The sequence below is a fragment of the Cottoperca gobio genome, chromosome 11 (assembly GCF_900634415.1).
Source record: "Cottoperca gobio chromosome 11, fCotGob3.1, whole genome shotgun sequence".
In the NCBI taxonomy this organism is placed as follows: Eukaryota; Metazoa; Chordata; class Actinopteri; order Perciformes; family Bovichtidae; genus Cottoperca; species Cottoperca gobio.
Genome location: NC_041365.1, coordinates 6337976 through 6357452, shown reverse-complemented (window position 1 = coordinate 6357452; position 19477 = coordinate 6337976). Strand labels below are relative to the sequence as shown.

The 19477-nt window shown below is 39.5% G+C and overlaps 2 protein-coding genes across 5 annotated transcripts; both read right to left on the bottom strand.

Moving 5' to 3' along the window:
- Positions 1–85: 85 nt before the first annotated feature.
- Positions 86–9097, bottom strand: LOC115015314 (uncharacterized). 2 transcript variants are annotated; one of them, XM_029442486.1, is made up of 13 exons: positions 8846–9097; positions 8425–8493; positions 6542–6566; positions 4365–4451; positions 4140–4282; positions 3892–4011; positions 3737–3773; positions 1961–2894; positions 1731–1839; positions 1310–1375; positions 1102–1203; positions 739–988; positions 86–463 (listed from the first exon to the last, which is right to left on the bottom strand). In XM_029442486.1, the coding sequence occupies exons 1-13, from the start codon at positions 8897–8899 to the stop codon at positions 240–242; spliced, it is 2220 nt and encodes a 739-aa protein (XP_029298346.1). In that variant the 5' UTR covers positions 8900–9097; the 3' UTR covers positions 86–239. The 2 variants fall into 2 exon arrangements, with proteins under 2 accessions (XP_029298346.1, XP_029298347.1); XM_029442487.1 differs by lacking the exon at positions 6542–6566 and having other exon boundaries at positions 8846–8874.
- Positions 9098–9680: 583 nt separating this feature from the next.
- LOC115015316 (regulation of nuclear pre-mRNA domain-containing protein 1A-like) lies at positions 9681–19450 on the bottom strand. 3 transcript variants are annotated; one of them, XM_029442491.1, is made up of 7 exons: positions 18753–19450; positions 16429–16579; positions 15551–15657; positions 14524–14618; positions 14163–14289; positions 12820–12995; positions 9681–10688 (listed from the first exon to the last, which is right to left on the bottom strand). In XM_029442491.1, the coding sequence occupies exons 1-7, from the start codon at positions 18901–18903 to the stop codon at positions 10590–10592; spliced, it is 906 nt and encodes a 301-aa protein (XP_029298351.1). In that variant the 5' UTR covers positions 18904–19450; the 3' UTR covers positions 9681–10589. The 3 variants fall into 3 exon arrangements, with proteins under 3 accessions (XP_029298351.1, XP_029298353.1, XP_029298352.1); XM_029442493.1 differs by having other exon boundaries at positions 9684–10688; positions 16450–16579; XM_029442492.1 differs by lacking the exon at positions 9681–10688 and adding an exon at positions 11233–11943.
- Between the last annotated feature and the right edge of the window lie 27 nt (positions 19451–19477).

The window sequence follows — 19477 nt, the reverse complement described above, 5'->3', positions numbered from 1 at the left end:
ACAGTTAAAAACTAATATTGCAATAACAATATTGTTACTTGCTGCTGTGATAACAGTAATTTAAAGAATTGAAAGACATGACAGCTGCAGTAGACAAATGTTTTTAATGTTTTCACAAATTACACAAATTACCCTAATAAATAAAAAACGAATACGAAGAAAGAAATTTACATCACACTTTTAAACCAAAGTATCCCGTTAATCGTATGGATGTTTTATTTACATAACTTCTATGGACATTATTTCCTTGCCACAAGTTCCAGGAGGGTAGAGGTGATTTTGTCCAAGTTGTTGGAGTAGCGAGGGCCCCTGTCCACCCTGGGTCCTCGTTCCATGTGGAGCAGAGGTGCAGGCGAGTAGTCATGAGGGTGCATGGGTTCTTGAAACATTTGGGGATAACGTGCTTGCTCTTCTGGATGGGGAGCATGTGAATTTCGGGACTTCCCGGGCAATCCAAAAACCTCTGAAAGAAAAACAATGGGAAGAGAACTTGAATGAAAGGAAGTGAAATTCTTTTTGACAGAGGGAACACAAATTTGTAGCTTATTGATAATCAGTTATTAGCCTAACAGAAAAGGGTACAAATAACAGTTCTTCCATTCAATACTTTGAATGTAGAATATTTTTGTCAAATCTGACTGAGGTGAATGTGAACTAACCTAGTGATGCCTTCTAAGCAGCGTGTAGAGAAGCATATATTATATATAGTATGTATAAGGTACATATTATACAATTTACCTTCATAACGGCTTCTGTTTGACTGTCTGGGTTCCCCGTGTACAGGATGGTGGTATTCTTGGAGCTGCTTGTCGGGGAAATGCTCATGCTGCTGCCACTCTCTTCCTCTGTGATCTTCTTTAAAGTAGAGGTCTTCTGGTCGTCTCAGGTCTGAATCTTCTCTGAGGGTTGTGTCATACTGGTGTCTTGGAGACAGCTCTGGGTCCGGGTCTAAGCTGTTGTAGGCAGCTGCTCGACCTTGGCTATTTTGCTATAGCAACAAAAACATGTTTCTTTAATTAATTTCTAGTGCTTTGCAGAGAGGCAGAGAATTAAACTACGTATTCAGTTGGAAAGACGGACCCTGTGCGGGGTAACACATACCACAGCTTTTGCAGATTTCTTGGTCTTAAATTCTTTCAGGAGATTGCAGAGTTTGTTCTTCAGGAAGTCAGCCTCTTCTGCATTTTTTATTTCAATGTTTTCCTAGTGACAAGGGAAAAGAACATTGTTAAGATGCTCCTTTTTAACGAATGGCTGCACGGTGAACACATCACTGCTGTGTGTTGCAAATACAAATTCACAATCTTACCAGCATATCAAAGACACGGCTTGACTCCGAGCCTCCTCTTTGGTAGCTCTCAGAATGATGAAAGCTCTAAAAAACAAAAACAGGTTTGACATCACTGCAACAGTTATTCTACAAGTGTAGGGCAGTACAGAAACAATCCTACGCAGCCACCGCTGGAATCTAATTCTACAATTCACAATAATATTAGTGTAGCCTAATCTTTATCTGCAACTGTGCAGAAATACAAGCTTTAAAACAGAATGAATAGACATGCAAAATAAAATGTTGATTTGGAATTCGAATGTCAAATTTATGATGAAGCTTCAAGCTGTTCGGTAAAGCCCTAAATAAGTGAGTCATTTTTCTAGATTAGTTAGAAATATGATACATTTGCAGGTTACTGGATAATCAAAACAAATAGCTTAATTTTTAGATGACCTACCTGTGATTCCATGTTGCTGTCGGGATGACGTGGTCCATGGATTTCAGGTCTAGCTTGTCTGGGATGACCGCCAAACTTTCGATTTGGAGGTCCATACTCATCACTGAACCTTAAAGCAGCAATCAAACATGTCCAGAAATATAATGCAAGAAGATGGAAACACAAAGCATTTCAGTTAAACACTATAAAACGTTGCCAGTTTCAGGGAGAGCAGGTACAGTATCACTCACATCTCCTTTGTCGTTTCCACCTCCTCTGCAGTGGCATCAGAGAAGCGACTCTTTCTTTTTCTTTTGCTATGTCCCTCATCATTAGCAGCCCCTGTCAGGAAACGGCGGAATGGCTCTGGGATTTCAGACAAGGCTCTGGTAACTTCCACTCTCCTCTGGGAGGTGGGCGGTCCTGTTCTGCTCGTCCCGGGGTTGGCACCAGCGTCCTCTTCTCCCATTTCATGACAATAATCCATGATCGTATTAAACAAATGGTCATGTGACCGGTCACTCTCCATAGGTGTGGGACGGCTCCACCTCTTGGCCTCTGGTTCCCTCGATCCCTGCCAGCCTGCTCTAATCACGCCGTTATGTCTACCAGAGTCCCTCTCCAGAGACCACCGGTGCTCATCACCTTCTGGGTACACCGGCTGCGAGGGCGGGTACTCGGCAGGGCGGACTTGCCTACTCCTAACTTCCTCAGTGTAGAACTCTTTCAGTGAATCTCTTTCAGGGTGAGGCCTTCTGTAAGGAGGAGCCTCTTCTGGGTAATGCTCAGCCTGGCCATAGGGCGCTTGCTCCCATGAATCATACATGGGAACACCACCAGACTCAGACTCGGCTCTTCTTTGTCGATCTTCCACAAATTCCTCTTTGTACTCGGGCTCCATGTACTCTCGTCTGTGCATATCACTTTGCCTGTAATCTGCCCTCCACAGCTCGTCTTCCATGCGGTCATGGCGGAGAGAGTCTTCCTCCTGGTATATCGGTCTGTCTCTGTTCAATATGTAAGGGTCTTCTGGATGGAATGGGGGTGTATTTGGGTAACCTGGGGGACACCTCTCTGGGTGAGAGTACTCATCCTGAAAGTCCTTCAGTTTTGGTAGGTGTGACGGCACATCTCGTGGGGTGTGTGAGATGTTTCGGCCCCTATTTTGCTCTTGCCTTGGGGGACCTAGGGAACAAGAATAAACAAAATAGTACATACAATATTGCTCGTATGAGGTAGTTTTGTAATTAGATGTGTGAAATTAATTTCCTTTTATTAAAGTAGTATTAAATACATGTCACAACAAAAATTGTATATAAATTATATCACCATTTTACTAACTTGTAACTGCATCTTGTAACATTTCTTATCAAGATCTGTCATAATTGCTGTATTTGATTTATTTCCTATTGCTCCTCTGCTTTACCGCATGTGTCAAAAAATGGCTATAACCAGTATTGCTTAGTTGCTTAGAATAGCGGGCATTGTTATATTGTCGTACTAATTTCCTGCTGCTTTGCATGGCTTGAGACTTGAGAAGGCTCATCTTGTCTTTATGATCTCTCGTGGTATAGGGTTTCATACATCTAGTGAACATTGAAAATGAGCCAGCTAGCTAACCATGACTCATTGACAGAAATGTTGATTAATGTCCTGATGAATAAATTAAATGAAAAATAACTCCCAAACACATACAGTAGGTCAGACAGTTTAGCAATGAAGGACATATTTGTTTTCTGTTAAATTCTGTAAAATGTCCAGCTCAGTACATATATAGTGTCAAAATACCTTAAAAAAAAAAGTAAAGGGATACTACTAAAAAATGAGGTACAAAATTACCAATACATGATTAGCAATATCTCAAAAAACAAGTGTTGTCAGGGTATCATCATCCTTCAAAATATTTAGTGAAACTTACTTGTTGAAACGACACGTCTACGCATCAATGACAGGCATAGGACATATTGTACTTGACCAATATCTTCTCCGGTATCTATTATTACACAGAACTCACAGTATGAATGTACCTCTTGAGATGTTTGATTTGCCCTCTATCCCCAAAGGCTGAAAGACAAAAAACACAAACCACATTTGTTAATCTCAAAATGATTATGATTTTAAAAGAACATATTGCTTAATAATATTCAACAAGTCTGGTTACTGAAATCTGTTTTTGTCCCACCTTTGGAGTTCCTCGTCCATCCTGTCTCTCGATGATCTCCGCTCTGGCTCGTATGATCTTTCCTCCGTGGGTCATTATTGATTGTTTATTCCAGGTCGCCAAGTCTGGACGTTTCAATTCCTACATTAAACACAAACGGTTAAGCATTCTCGCTTTGTTTCGCCATCCTAATTTAAAGAAAAAGCACAAGAAAAACACAAAAACAAAAAGAAAAGTGGAGATTTCTGAAAATGTTCACAACACTTTACCATATATCTCTGCCTGTGTTTACGTCCAATCACATGATGGACCATTTCCAGTAGGCTTGAATTCTGATGTTTACATAACCTACATGAGTATCTGGGGCATACTTGTAATTCATCCCAGGGCAGTGTGTCCAAATAGTCCAAACCTAAGAAATAAAAGCAGAAAAATAAGTTAAATAGGGATCAAATTAACATGGAGAATTGTTCAAATGTTATCAAGTTATTCACCAATGATGGGCTCATGAAGCTTTATGTAATCCAGATATTGCAATATGTCCTCAAATACTGGTACGTATTTACGTCTGACAGCAAGCCCTGAGAAACCCAAACAGTGGCAGTTAGCAAAATAAAACATTGCAACAAAGAGTTAATAATGTACGTACTACGTACATCGCATGGTCTAACTTAAGTGTAATGCATTTTGGGTGTTGTTTTCACTTTGCTGGTTAGATCACAGTACAGTACAAAGTTCCATTATCTCTCCTGTAAATGTGTTTGTTTTAGGTGTTGCTGCAGGTATAAAAGGTTGAATTCTCCACTTTGGTCTTCACATTCTGCTCTACTTACATCAGCAGGGAGGTTGTCTCTTTGAAACAAACATGGAGTGCAATCTTCTGCATCTCATAAATCTTTGGTGCGAATGTCTTCAGGTCTGGAAATGTTGACTAAGATGATTTTATGATATATAAACACATGCTTACAGCATGGGCTTCATGTGACACCTTAAAGACAAAAGCTGCTGTCTACATTGCCAACAGTAGAGGAAAAATATTTTCCCCCACCATCCTAAAAGTCCATGCGTATGAGCATGCCACGGCTCTTTGCTCAGATTAAACAAACAGAAGCCCACCTTTCTGTGTTTGAGCGTACACTACGAGCATGAACATACTTTTTCCGTTTTGAACCCACCTTCCAACAGAAAGTTGGATTGAACAATCAGCTTGTTTTTATGTGCGTGGTTGCACAACACGTTGTTGACATTTTGTCTGCGCATCGGAGCCTCTGTGACCTACAGTTACCCAGAACAACCTTCTGTGGAAAAACCGCAGTGTTGTTGGTGCACTCGTTGATCATCCAGCATCACAATGACTACAGTTCATTTTTGGACAGTGCCACCCATTTTAATAATGGGTGAATACATTTCTGTTGACTCAAAGGACACCAGAAGAGGGCACACTCGCAGCTAACAGGCAACAGCAGGTCTCCAGTTAAACTCAGAAGAAGACTGCCGGTGATGAACGTAGCCGACTTGTGCAGATGTAAAACTGTCCAAAGCCTCTCCCTTTACAGATAAAACAGGGCTCTTAATATTTCTTTAAGAGATTGCATCATTAAGAAAATGAGGAGCACTCTCAGAGCCAACCAGTGTTGCTCACAGACTCCAGCAGAGGAAGCCTCTTCCCCAGCCAAGCTCACAGCTCACCTGCTAACCACGTCCCTGTGTCCTGGAGACACTTCCCCCCCAGCATGACTCAACTACAGAGAGAAATCATCTCACTGCTCAAGACGGAGTGGAACGCCTGTCCTCCACCATTAACAACAGGCCATCCATGTCCATATGTCAACTGACAATCAGCTCCAGATAGCTGCACTCTGGCTAGCTTCAGCCAGTTTCAGTAACCCAGAATGATGCACCAGTTCTGGCACGTCATTTATCGCGACACTTGCATTAGTCTGGCAATCACACGTGCTGGATTTATACAGCTGTTCAGCCACGTTGGCTACCTGGGACACTCTTCTTTCTACTAACTAACTGTGCTGAATAACTTTCCAACATACATTATATGGCATGTATATGGACAACCGAACATTATTGGAAATTGTTGAACATCTTATTCCAAAACCATTGGCATTAATCTGCTGCTATAGCAGCTTGCACTGGGAATGCCTCTACAAGATTTTGGAACCTGGCGACAGAACTTTTCTCCAATTCAGCCACAAGAGGATTAGTGAAGTTGGGCACTAATTTGGCCCGACAAGGCCTGGCTTGTAGTCGACGTTCCCATTCCTCTCAAAGGTTTTCAGTGGGGTGAGGTCAGGGTTCACTGCAGGTCAAAATTCCCTTCAACTGGAACTAAGGGGCCTAAGCCAAAGCATGAAAACAGCCCCAGACAGAAAGCACATCAAAAGGTGTGTAGACATACTTTTTGCTAAGATCATGACCAGAATTTCAAGGTTTTATATCTGACTATTTAGCGCTGGCACACATTTTCAATCATCCTTTGAGTATACAATGATTCTTAGAGGATAGCAGCCATTAATGGATGTCGACTAAAATGCTGTCCATTAATACCAGACCTTGCTTACCTTTGTGTGTGGACTGAATTACCTGCCAGAATAGACAGCAAATATACTCAAGGCCAGAATAGGACAAAATGACAAGGCTGAAGATGAAGTCTACTTACCCGAAGCAACAAGAGCATCCTCTTTCTGCCAGGAACGAAAGGAGAGCAATACAAATTCAATCAATCAGTGCCGGGTAAACACTGCCACAAACAGAGAAAGGGTTATATCATGGAAACATATTTCTTTTAACACACAATGGTTGACCAAGACCACTGCTCACTTGAGATGCAGTAAAGGAACATGTCCCCACCTGTTTATAAACATAGCTGCATATATTAAGCCCCCTTCCTGGGAGAAGGTTGTATTCACTGTTTAAGACCAGATTTATTATTAAAGGATATCTGTGGTGAGCGACCTGAGAGCACACCACATGGGACGCAAATGACACTAACACTAACACTATCGAATGAAGGCATAAAATGCCCAAAGAAATTTAAATGGATCTCAGTATACAGAGGAGTAATATCTAGTTTTCTTAAACATGACGATGACAAGACTCCCCTGTGATTGACTCGCTTTGCCAGGGAGCACTGCACCTTTTGATCAAATCAAAGCCATAGCAGAAGATTTACAGGAATCTTACAAGGTCCTGATCAGGCAAGTTTCGGAAAGGAGTTGGAAAATATATTGTTTAGGCAGACACAGAAAATTGCCAAAACATATTTACATTAAAGTGCATGCAAGAGAGAGGGTCAAGGACATCCTCCATGTGACCTCCATTGGAGATAGTTATCCAGCTCAAAAACAATCCAATCTTTTTGTACAAGTATCCAGGATGTATGGTTGTCATGTACAAAACCATCAACAACCATTCCAGTGGTGTGAAAACGATCCATGGCTATAAGCTGTGTTGTTGTTGCCTTGAGTCTCAATACTTGACTGACGTGGACCAAGAAAAATGCAGGATGACCTTGAGGTGATGTCCTCAAGAAAACAAATGGCCGCTTTAGAATCAAAAGGAGACATCAGTCGGAGTGAATGTGTTAATATGTTGCTTCGTTGTGTACCATAAACCTACTGCAAGGTGCACTCTTCAAAGAAACGGAACTCCTTCAAAATGATCAGGACATAAGTCTTCATGATAGTATAAGAAATGTGTCACTGATCTGGTACCACCAGATTATTACCAGCAGTGAATGTCATCATGGCAAGTTGTAGTCCTGGAGACTCCTACTGTAGCGGGGACGACCACAGAGGAGGTTTTGAGAACTTTACCAGGTGTTTATGTCTGTGGACAGATTGTGTGACTGCGACAGCCTCACAACTGTCACAGAGCTTTACAGATCGTAAAGTTGATGTAGTGGAGTTCAAAATGAAGGTAGTTGTTTGTGGTCCGAGAAAAGGGGGACAAAAGGGTCATTGCACCCCCTCCCTCACTTAACGCCCCTGGCCCGATTTGGTCGCACAAACCTTTACAGGTGTGTAGTTGAGATCAAAATAAAGAGTGAGTTCGAGGATGGGTGGGGTCCAACCAAGAGTGCCTGGTAGTAGTGGGTTAGGGGCCATCCACCTCCCTAACTTTATGCCTGTGGTCCGATTTGGCATCACGGCTGTGTGACTGATCCCATCACAAGACGGTCTCTAGTTTAACTTTGTCATACCAAAATGCATGTTGCTTGGTTGGCAGGACAGAAGCAAGTAAGGTCAGAGGATATACAAGCAGGCAATACATGCAAAATAAAACACTGGAGAGGTCTTTGAAAAAAAGTCCCCGGATGTTGCTAACGGCTTGGAAAGATAGTGAAATATCTTTTTGGGAGGATCCTTGTTTCCTGCCGTGAGTTTTTATATTCGACCTGTCACTGAATAAAAAGACGACATGGCAAAGTAAATAAAGTAAAGTGACTTGTAAGTCTATCACTGGGTGTTTTAGCTACATACTGATTCCACAAAACTTTCACAAACGGCATAGCTTTCTGCACAAGTTAGTTGTGTTGTGTACCTTTATATGTCCTGGTGTAGTCAGGTGTATCTTGAACAAGGTATCACCCCGAATGGATTTATCACAGACCTGGATTCAAAGAGAAAACATAAATCAATCAGTATCACAGCTGGATATGATGGTCAGCTGCCTTTATACTAAGTACACATGGCTTAACCAAAGCAGGCATTAGTCTATCTTCATAAAATGAGGTGGAAAACATATTAGAAACATCTTTGTAAAACGCAGTAGCAGTCAACAGCAACACAAATTACGGCCTCCACGAAAACTACTCTCATTGAAAGAGAAGGGGGAGATTTCAGGTCTGCTACATTATGTTTAGCTCGGTGTGTAAACATGTGAAAGCCATGCTGCATCTCTTTCTTGTACCACGCAGACGCCAAACCCACGAAGTGCATGTCGTTAACGTGAGCTATCTCACCGTGCATTCAATAAATGCAGCTTCCTCTTCGTATGGTGTTTCGAGATTGTCCATTGTTGGATGTGTTATTACTTGTGTTTCCTTTACCTTCTCAAGAAACCTGACAACACGAGGAGTCTTATCGTGCTAACACTTACGAATGAGCGTTTGTGTGGTTTATATTGTAAATATTGTCTGGACTTCAACTACTTCTGTTGACGAAGTGAAAACAAATGCTACGATGGCTAACTGTTACTTCCGGTGTGTTTGTGCACAGTCATATTTCTCCGTAGGAAACATGAGCGGGGCTGGCTGGTACCGAGCCTCACACGTCAACACGTTACACAATATATATCCAACAAATACTATATTTCTCCAAATTCTTAGATATTAAAAACACTAATATACCAGAATAGTTCACGTATTTATTTTAACATTGTATACATTGAGTTATTTATTGTAAACCTTTCTATTATATATAATATATGATACATTTTACATTACGTTACATAACGCAACATGAAATGTTACCACCCGTTTTACTGGGTATTTATGTGAATTTAAAGAATCTAATAAGACTCATATGTATAAACAACAATAAACAATTCACACTGAATGGGGAACTCTTTAGAGAAAATAACAAAAGTATTTTATCGTATTACTATTATTTAATTAAGTGTATTTATCCCAATTCTAATTATTATTAATTATTTAAATTCATATTATTCTGTACCAGTATATTGAGTACACATAACTTCAATGTAATTAGATTTTTTTTTATAAAGACTGAAAAATATATATACTGTGCCTGACTACCTTGATATACGACCGTTCACGCCCCCTGTTGGCCAGGATAAACAAATGCAATCTAATCAAATGGCATAAACTGCAGACAGGACTGCATAGATTTGTACATTTTCTGTTTATTTGGTTCTAAGAAGAATCTGCTTCATATGTACAAAAACAAACAGCTTCAGTCTGGCTTTGGGCACCTCTCAAGCTGTGTCAGGCATCTTCACAGCATTCAGTGTGGACTTAAGGATAAATCTATGAAGCAGTAGGATACAGTAAACAAGACAACGGACTCCATATTTCAGTACAGTGGAGGTCTGAGCAACTATGAAGATGTAAGGAAACTTACAGGTATAACTCCCATCATATTTACATTCAAATGTGAGTATGTACACTGACCCATGACTGGCCCCTCCCACGCTTTACGTAAATGATAATTACACATTTTGGTTTGCTTTCAGGGACATGGCTTACTACTACCACAAGTTTACTGTTCTCCTCAGAGGCCTTTTCACACTCCATAAAAACACTGATCTATTACCAAGAGTAAGACAGATGCATTTACAAATATAGTCAAAGAAAGTTATGACAGAAATCTAAAACACTGAATTATTATAAATGATCACACTAAGGGGATATTCTCTGGTGCATTATCTTAAATCCCTATAAATATAAAAATATCACACCAGCATCACCCGTGCCACTTTAAAGCTGTGAAACTTAGGGGCCAAGGCATGATGATTATGCATCTTAATTTACAATGTGCTGATAACATACAGCACAAAGAGATGAGCTCACAGAGAAAAATATGGTAATAAAAATCATGTGGATAAATAATCTGTTAGACTGAATGAGAACGACAGGTCACCACCACACTTTGTAAAACCAAGAACAGAGAACTACGGTAAAGAGAGAGGTTGAGATGTTTCCGTAGCAGGAGGGTCCAGTATGTGGTCATGAGGTGAAACTTCAGTCAGTTTGAAGAGTTGTAGAGTCCTCCTGGAAGATTGTTCAGACGTGAACGCAGCTCCTTCCGGACCTGGGTCACCCTTGCCAGTTTGCGTTTGTATTCCTGAAAAAGTCCACAGCAGAAAAGGTCCATCAGAGCTCAAATATGTTGTAATGTGAATGAGTGACATTGTGATTTTGGGAACAGAATTTGTGGCAAGTAGCAGGTGTAAGTAAGGGATTGAAATCAGGTCATTTAGGATATGAAGACCAAAAATTGTCATTAATATGATAACTTTGTATTGTGTAATGTGCATTTCAAAATGTCGCATTAGTTAAAGGTCTAACTAAAGTTTGGATTTCTGGCTAATACTACCATCGAACATGTTGCGTTGTCCCTCACAGTTAAGTCTCATCTAAAAAACAACTACAGATATAAAAAAGGTTGCGTACGCCTACTAATTAATATTTATTTGGCTGTTAAGCTTGCAACCCATTTAACTTTCAAGCAATTAAATGAATGAGATTTGGAAAAAAGAAATGTATCACTATTTTTGCCAAAGTTTCATGACTAACTTGCTACAAGTTTACTTTCACTTCCATCTAAGAAACACACGAAAGATCAAAATAAAAATCTAACTTTCTTCCTCCAGCAAATAGGGTTCAAGTATTTAGGTTTATTTTACACTCTGTACTGAAGACGACCAACATGCATAGATGTTATTAGATTTGATCCTAGTGGCCCATTAGTCTAAAGATAATTTCACAGAAAGACTAGCTCTGACTGTAACTGAAGTTCATTCAGCAAACCATGTATATATAAAACGTATATGCACCAATGTGTACTCCTTAAAGGCACAGTAACATGTAGTGTCACTCAAATCTGTCATTTCTGCGTCATACGCTTAATGTGCGTTTTCCTAACAAATGATGCATGTAGGTGTGTGGTGCAAGAAAAACACATTTCCTCACCAACTTCAATTAATATCACATCATGTCATCAATACTGACAAACAGGCTAAATTATCCTGCTTTGTACCAAAATTCATAAAAACCTGTCGTCTCTTATTTGTTTAGGTTTGACTTGTAATAAGCGTATGAGTTTTCCTCTGTTTGAGCACATCTACAACCTAAATGTAACATCGAGTGTGTAGCTAGCATTTACTGTGTCAATACTACAACAACTAAATTAATAGTATTATTATAGACCATGTTTGAACTTGAAAATGTGTACAATGCATGTAGCACCAAGAGCTGCAAGTGTCACAGCAAAAATAAAAGCACTCACAAAATCAGTTTTTATTTTCAGTTGGTTTATTTATTACAAAGACTTGACTGGGTGAAGATACAAATAGCAAATACTTCATCCTCTTGGTATCCTGTGGATAAAGGCTGGACAGTTATTGTCACCACAAAAAAAGGATGGCTATGAGAAAACAAGAACCTCTGTAGTATCGATACTTACCTTGTGGGAAGTAAGTATACATCGAGTTATGGTTGAACTGACTTATAGTACAAAGGCTTAAAGAACAAGCCTCTCCCAGTGAAGGGAACATCTTACATATATTTAGAGTGTTTCTAAAATCAGGAAACTTTCCTCTGTAACGCCATCAGGTCTGACAATCAAATAGAAATCTAGTCTAAAAATCTAACGTCTGATTCAGCAACATAACAGGCACTCTGCAGAAGTATGCAACATGCTGAAATACATGAAAAGAAATGTTAATTCAAAAGTCTGAGCAAACAGCTACAAAAGACAGATGAACACCATGGATCAATAATGTAACACAAAAGTGAGGCAGAGTCCTGCACCGGGTTAGACACCCGAAAATAAATTAGAAATTAAAATGATTGTGCAGTAGTTTTAACATCTAAATGTGCTTATGTTATCAAGCATAATCAGCTGCCGGGATGTTTTTATTATTGTAAAAGCCTGGTACTGTTTGTGCGGCGTGCACTCGCCATCCTCGGTTGAAGAAAATGGAGAACGCAGCTTAGACCGGGTTAAAAATAAAACAATATAAAGTGAGTGACTGTGTTTAATCACGGGTCGAGTCACGGGTCTTATATTAACGGGTCGGGTCCAGATGTGACTTGTTGACAATAGTGGGTCACTGGTCGGTTCGGGTACTGAGCTCTGCGTGTGGGGGTTTGCAAAACTGGACCCGTGCAGGACTCTGAGCTTAGGTAGACAAGACATGCACACGCACACACACACACACACAACGTAAAAAGAAATAAAGTGATTTACGCACTTCAAGTTTCTGCTCGTTCTGGGTGAGCCCGTCCTTCTGGCTTTGCAGGAAGACCACTAGTGTGCGCGTGAGCTGCCTCCTATCATCAATCTCTGCCGCCAATCGGCCGCTGTAGTCTGCTAGCAACATGCAGGCCTCCTCCACCAGCCGGGAAAGCCGCTCCCCTGATTCCTTATCTAAAAGCATAGAAAGCACAGAGAACAGGGCACAATGCTTAAACCAGTCTAGAGGGTTCAACTGGAGGTCATTCAGTTATCCATCAATACTGGTGCAAAGTAAATAGCTAATGTTTAATCACTGGAAAATCAATCATTGTGTCCTATTTGTAGTTTCAGCGCCTGGCACAAGGGCACTTCCGTTTGTTTCTAATGTTTGTTAAAGCAAAGGTGCTATGCTTTGTAGCCTTTGAATGTCAAAGTTAATAAATAAAAGGTTAAGCTGAGTGAGAGCTCCACACACACACACACACACACACACACACACACACACACACACACACACACAGTTCAAAGCCATTTTAATTACACTGCCATCCCCAGGTGTACTGGAATTAACACAACACAAATCTCAAAATGAATTGATAAGGATTACATTAAAAGTTTGAGCATGTACACATCTTGATCCTGCACATTTAAACAGCTTAACTGGTTGACAAAATTGTTAAAATAATATGGTACTAAAGTATTTCTCACTACTAAAAGAAAATCATGGCTACTTTACAAGAGATTTAATATTCCATGGGTAAAAAAAACATTTCTCTACAGTTCATGGGAATAATCTGCCAATAAATCTGAAACGGAGTATTTCACAGAGCACGTCTAAAACGGCCTTTTTTAAAATCAAGATAATAAGAGCATGATGCCACCTGCCATTTATTTATATGTTGATTGTATTGTCTGCACTTTTTTTTAATCTTGTAGTGTGTTAAGAGTTGTACTAAAGGACCACAATGGAAATAAGACTTTATTGTTTTCATCCTCTGTGATTTTCAACATTCAACACGTTATATGCGTGTTTAAATCATCAAATAAAAATCAATCAAAAAATAGTTGGGGAACAAATGAGGTCTCATATCGATCAAAGGCCCCGAAGGCGAATCGACTCAAAATCGGATCGTGGCAGACTTTGTGATATCTGCAAATATCGTATCTTTGTCCGAAGACTCGATATATATTGAATGGTGATGAAACTTGTGATTAACCCCCCCGACTCAGTGCCCCACCCGGCTATTTATGAGGACATTAATTACTTATATCACTAATAAGTACTATGTTACTGAGCCATGGAACAGACTTGTGTGTGTACATGGAGTTTACAACAGTGTGATGAGTCCTGCCTCCTACCTGTGATCCTATGTAGTAGTGACGTGTCTTGCACCTCAGCAGGAAGGGAGGAGATGCGCTGACGCAGCACTGAGTCGCCAGAGGCTGCATTTTCCAGCTCCTGCAGAGCTCGGATTAACTCTGCCGTCTGAGGCAGAGGGAGGATGGTGAGCGGGGAAGGAAGGAGAGAAGTCAAGGAAGAGTGTATGGTGAAATTAGGAGTAATATATGTACGTGTCAAATATGAGCAATATTAGAGAGGCAGCGGAGAAAGGAAGTATTACGATACAAGTCCACTCAGAGGCAGCTGTATGTGGTTAGGAGTATGTTTCATTACATTACACCCTGTATTTATGGCTACACTGTTTGTGAAGGCAATCACCTGGGGGGGCTCGGCTGGGGAGCTCTGGGAAGCAAAGTCCTCATCAGCTGGTCGGATCTCCTCATACGTCCTCTTCTTAGCTTTCTTTTCTCCATCTAGGATTTACAAGAACAGACGACGAACACTTCAGTATCAGAATCTGGTTTATTGCTAAGCAGATTTTCACATACAAGGAATTTTCTTTGGTGTGTAATGGTGCATACAGAAACACAGTAGGAGAAATTAAAAATAAGTACAAATACAGAATGTAATGAAAAATATGTACAGTATATCTTAATTAAATTGAAATTAAAAGTGGAGGAGCTGCAGTAGTTTCTTCACATGTAGAAGTCAAATTTCATGTTGTCCTAAAACGTTATTAATAAGAGCTGTGTGCCGTTTGAAAATGCAAAAGCCAGCAGGGAAGTCTTACAAGACTAAGAGAGGTTTAAACCTGCAGATTGGCAGGATCAGCAGTAGGGCTGTACCGAATGTCTTTTTCTTTTTACATTTGAAGCTTCTTTTGATTTTCTTCAAATATTTTATTTATTATCAAGTTGTCATATCAGCCTAAAAATGTTTTATAATTCCTCAAACAAAATCCTCAATGTAAATAAAGTCATTAATCCGATTAAATGAGTTTCTTTCAAAATAAAAGGCATCAGTGCAGGTCTCCCTTTGTGTGCGGCAAACTGTTTTTTTTGACCGCAGTGAAAATATTGTTTTAAGACCAATAAATATGGATTGAAGAAGAATATTTTGTTTATTTGGACTTTACTGTTTGGATCACACAAGTCAGGAACTATCCTACGCAGCCACCACTAGAATCCAATTCTACAAATAGTGTAAAACTAAAAATATTAGTGTAGCCTCATCTTTATCTGTGAAGTAATGCCGGGTTCAAACCCAACAGACATGCAAAACAATAAAATAAAAAGCCGCACAGCATTCAAATGTCACATTATGAATGAAGATTTGAACTGTTCTGTACAGCAAGCAGTCACATAAGCTTATTGTGGTAAGTAGTGTTAGTGTTGTGTGAGCTTACATAGGACTTGTGAGAGCTGATCCAGCAGGTTGTTCTCGTACACAGCTCTCTCCTGCCAGATGGACAAAACCCGACCCAGCTGTTTCTTACAGCCCTCCTCGCCATCTCTGGACAGGGAGACACACGTTAAACGGCTTCATACATTGCAGCGGATGTTAGTGCTGGGAAATATAGTAACACAATGTGATAAAAATCTATTCAATGCGTATTTATATCAATGTGTTTAGGTAAGTCCCATCAGGGAGTGCAAGTGATGTAAATCACACTTTAAACTCTAGAAACTCTAAATGGAATATAGATTCAAACAAAAGATAATTCCTCTCAATAGTCACTTATGAAGCACTAAAGGTGTGTGGTGTCTGTATCTGCAGAGTCTCTTCCCTCGGAGTGTATTACTTTTTATTGTGTTGTGTTAGAGACGTGGCCGTCAACCTCTCAGAAAACTAGGGTTCGGTATCGTAGGGGCGTCACAGAAACAAAAACACATTTATGAAAACCTTTACACAAATGTATGTTCATATTTACATTTCAACCTGTAAATGAATTGCATAGTTTAATTTGCTTGCCGTTATTAATAAATAATATGATTCAATAATAATCTGTTCATTGTTTTTGTTCATTCACAAGTTAGTTCTGATCAGCAACCAACTAATCCTTCTCATTGTGCCTTTAAGCTGCAATTATCTAGTGTTTTCAAAATCCCTCCTCTCATCAATCTGACTACAATTTCTTGTAATATTCATTTTGAAATCAAAGTTATGCATCAATATAAGCATGACAGACCAAAGAATAAACAAACACACTACAGAGTGCTAAATAAGGTAAGTAAACAATGCATTTTACTGAGCCAGTTACAGATTTAGACAACGTAGACTTACTGATGATTTGTAAAATCTGACCTGTACACATGTTTGAATGCTTCAACGATGACTGGAGCAAAGTCCTGAGTGAACTCTGGTCCTTTCTTCTTGCTGTTCTGAATTATGTCATTGGCCAAGTAGAGGAAGGTCAGCTTGCGTGATACCTGAGCTGCATGCATTCAAATGTACACAAACACATTTTACAGTGAGGCATTTGGTAATTATTTATTGCACTGAACTTTAAGCTGAGCAGTAAGTCACAACACATTGTTGATTCAATTCTTCAGCTGAGAAATTAAACGAGAAAAAAAAAAAAAAAATGTAAATGCAACACCATGTTTTTCCCGATCAAGACAGACAATTATATATTATATTTACTCTTTTCTATATATCAAACACAGCAAATCACTTCACAAACATCAGTCACAACTAAACTAAAGTCTATCCAGTTACAACCATTTAGTCACACAGTACATTCTTCACTATAACTACATATAAGCCCCAAGGTTTAGGGAAGGGATATGTAACTGGCACCTTATTTACATTAAAAGAAGAAGAAAAATGCCCATTTATGAATCAATTAACTTTTATTGCAAATTAAAAAAATGGTCCACGGGCCACCCCCGCACTGCATCTGTATGTTAGGTTTTTAAGAATTTAATTTCACAAGTTATTTTTTACTCTCTAAATCACATGGCTTGTTTTGTATTGTCTTGCATGTCTACTTAATGGTAATGGTGCATATCTCTGTGTTATGTACAGGTGACAGTCAACACTGAGCTGAGCATGAAGCTCCAGAGAAATGGGCGATCTCTGTCCCCTTTGCACACTCCTTTCCGTCCTCAGACGAGCTCCTAAAATACAGCAGCCTCTTGAGATATCATTAGGTTGTTGACTAGCACCCAAGGGAAAAGTGTGCCAGTATTAGCTACAACTACAGCATTACCAGACACTAATACAACATGCTTTTAAAAAAGTAATTCAAAAGAACATTCACAAGAACTCAATTATGTGCTTGTACTGTAACTTCATCTACACATTTAGAGTACCCACAAAATGTTACTTTTGTGATTCAATGTGGGTTCATTTTCTAACATTAAGCAAATGGCAGGAACTATACCTTACATTTTGAATGCCTTGAACGGCACATTAATAAAAAATAACTATAAAATTGCACAGTAATGTTCAACACATTCAGTATTCTTTTCCTAAATTGAAAGACTATTTAAAAACAGTGTGACATGTGATGTTTAAAAGCCTGTTATGGTGATAATGAGCCAAAAAAAATTAATGGACATGGCAAATTACAGATGTTTATTATTATTCAGTGTCTCTAAAACAAAAAAGTAAAATAAAATGGGCATGGTACCGCCTTGACTGCTTGATGGAGTTGAGTATTTACAAAAAAAACTACATGTATGAAACACTGTGTGACAGTATTAGAGTACAACTTTAGTACACAATTATTATTTGTATTATTATTTTTTCTCGTGGTATCTGCCATCTAAACCTATAAGTATTACACAGAATGACACTTCAGAGAGATACTGATTGAGAAATCACGTTTGCTAGCTAAAGTTTTCTTAAATCCCAGAAGAAACGCAGGCCCATCCCAGCAGCTACAGACAGCAGAAGCTAGAATATCTAACTAGCATGAGTAGCATTGGCAAACTGCATTTGAGGTTAAGTTATTGATTAACAATCGGCTATACCACATGACCTACATATTTCATATGATCAGTGTTCATTGCTTCCCACAGATGTGGACCAACATTAGCATTTATTTCGAGTTGTGATTCTGGACACTTGAATGCTCCGTTTTGGTCTCCACCTCCTAAGGGAACTATCTCTCTTCAGTTGCTCCACTATGTCCAGGAGCTAATGGCGGTTAGCGTAATGCGCATTTAATACCTGAATGGGGGGCGGGTCAACTTGGAAAGCACTAAAGGACCGTGATACATAGTATGGCGACCTTCTATGTTGTTTACAAGGGCTATCATTAATCTCACAGATTTAGAAAGCCACTGCTTCAATTTACATAGTAAAGTTAACTTTATTGGTCCTAATGTGGCTAACACAAGCCCAGACTTATGTTAGATAAATAACGTTAACGTGGTTTAAGACTTTTAACGTTATTTGGCTGGCGTTAGCAGTTACTATGCTAACAGCTACGAGTTGTCGAATAACTTTGTTAACGGAGATAGTTGGACATTTACAATAACGCTTAAAGCAGTGCTAGCTGTTAGCCTGCTCCTTTAGCCAACAGCTAACTTGTTTGCGTCTTGTAGAAGCAGGTCAGCGCTCTTCATTAGGATGATCTAGCTAGCTCTTGTCGACCTTACCTTTTTTCAGTTCGTTGATCCAAACACTGACAATGGTTCTTGAGTGTTTTCTATGATGAATGAGCCACAACGACAACGTCTGCACACTTTGCTGTGAGTTGCTGAGCTCGGATAGTTTCTTTTCTAAAGCCGCCTCAGAGAAAGCTGACATCTTGACGAGATCGCAGGGAGTACGAGGCAGCTTTAAGGTTTCTCCCAGATGTTTTATCTACTGCAAGTTAGCCAGTCACTACAAGAATGGTATTGAAATACTGGTTGTTAATGCAAACTAGCTACCGCCTTCCTCTAGAGTAGGGGTGGCTGCCTTGCGGGTTAGCTTGGGACAAACCACAGCAGCCTGCAGGAGCTGCTTCCGCACGTTTTGTATGGCAGCTGTGTTGCGTTCAAATCAAATGGAATTTACAGGTATAATAATGTTATGGCTGATATATATCAGATATTTCGGAAATCGATCCTATTAATGTTCAGGTTTATCCGAGGAGTTAATTGTACGCGATCAAAGAAATAATAAAATGAAACAGTTTTTGCAGTGTTTTTGTGTTTAGTCACCGAGTGTACTAGTTTATAGTTTCCTCTCATGTCTGAGGACATTTCTTGAATTCAATTTATGTTACACCAGCTGTTAACTTACACATACAACATACATACAGTACATTAATATGTTACCAAGCCTTTACTCAATGAGTGATAGATTCATCACTTGTATCATTTCCCAAATTATGTGT

What these genes read in the sequence shown, in the direction of transcription:
- LOC115015314 (XM_029442486.1), bottom strand. Translation starts at nt 8,899, where the DNA reads ATGGACAATCTCGAAACACCATACGAAGAGGAAGCTGCATTTATTGAA. An exon ending in GGATGCTCTTGTTGCTTCGG is followed by an intron (nt 4,452 to 6,541) that starts GTAAGTAGACTT and finishes TGGGTTTCTCAG; the next exon opens with GGCTTGCTGTCAGACGTAAA. An exon ending in AAACAGAAGCCGTTATGAAG is followed by an intron (nt 464 to 738) that starts GTAAATTGTATA and finishes TTTTTCTTTCAG; the next exon opens with AGGTTTTTGGATTGCCCGGG.
- LOC115015316 (XM_029442491.1), bottom strand. Translation starts at nt 18,903, where the DNA reads ATGTCAGCTTTCTCTGAGGCGGCTTTAGAAAAGAAACTATCCGAGCTC. An exon ending in TCAGCTCTCACAAGTCCTAT is followed by an intron (nt 14,619 to 15,550) that starts GTAAGCTCACAC and finishes TGTAAATCCTAG; the next exon opens with ATGGAGAAAAGAAAGCTAAG. An exon ending in CCCCAGCCGAGCCCCCCCAG is followed by an intron (nt 14,290 to 14,523) that starts GTGATTGCCTTC and finishes CCTCTGCCTCAG; the next exon opens with ACGGCAGAGTTAATCCGAGC.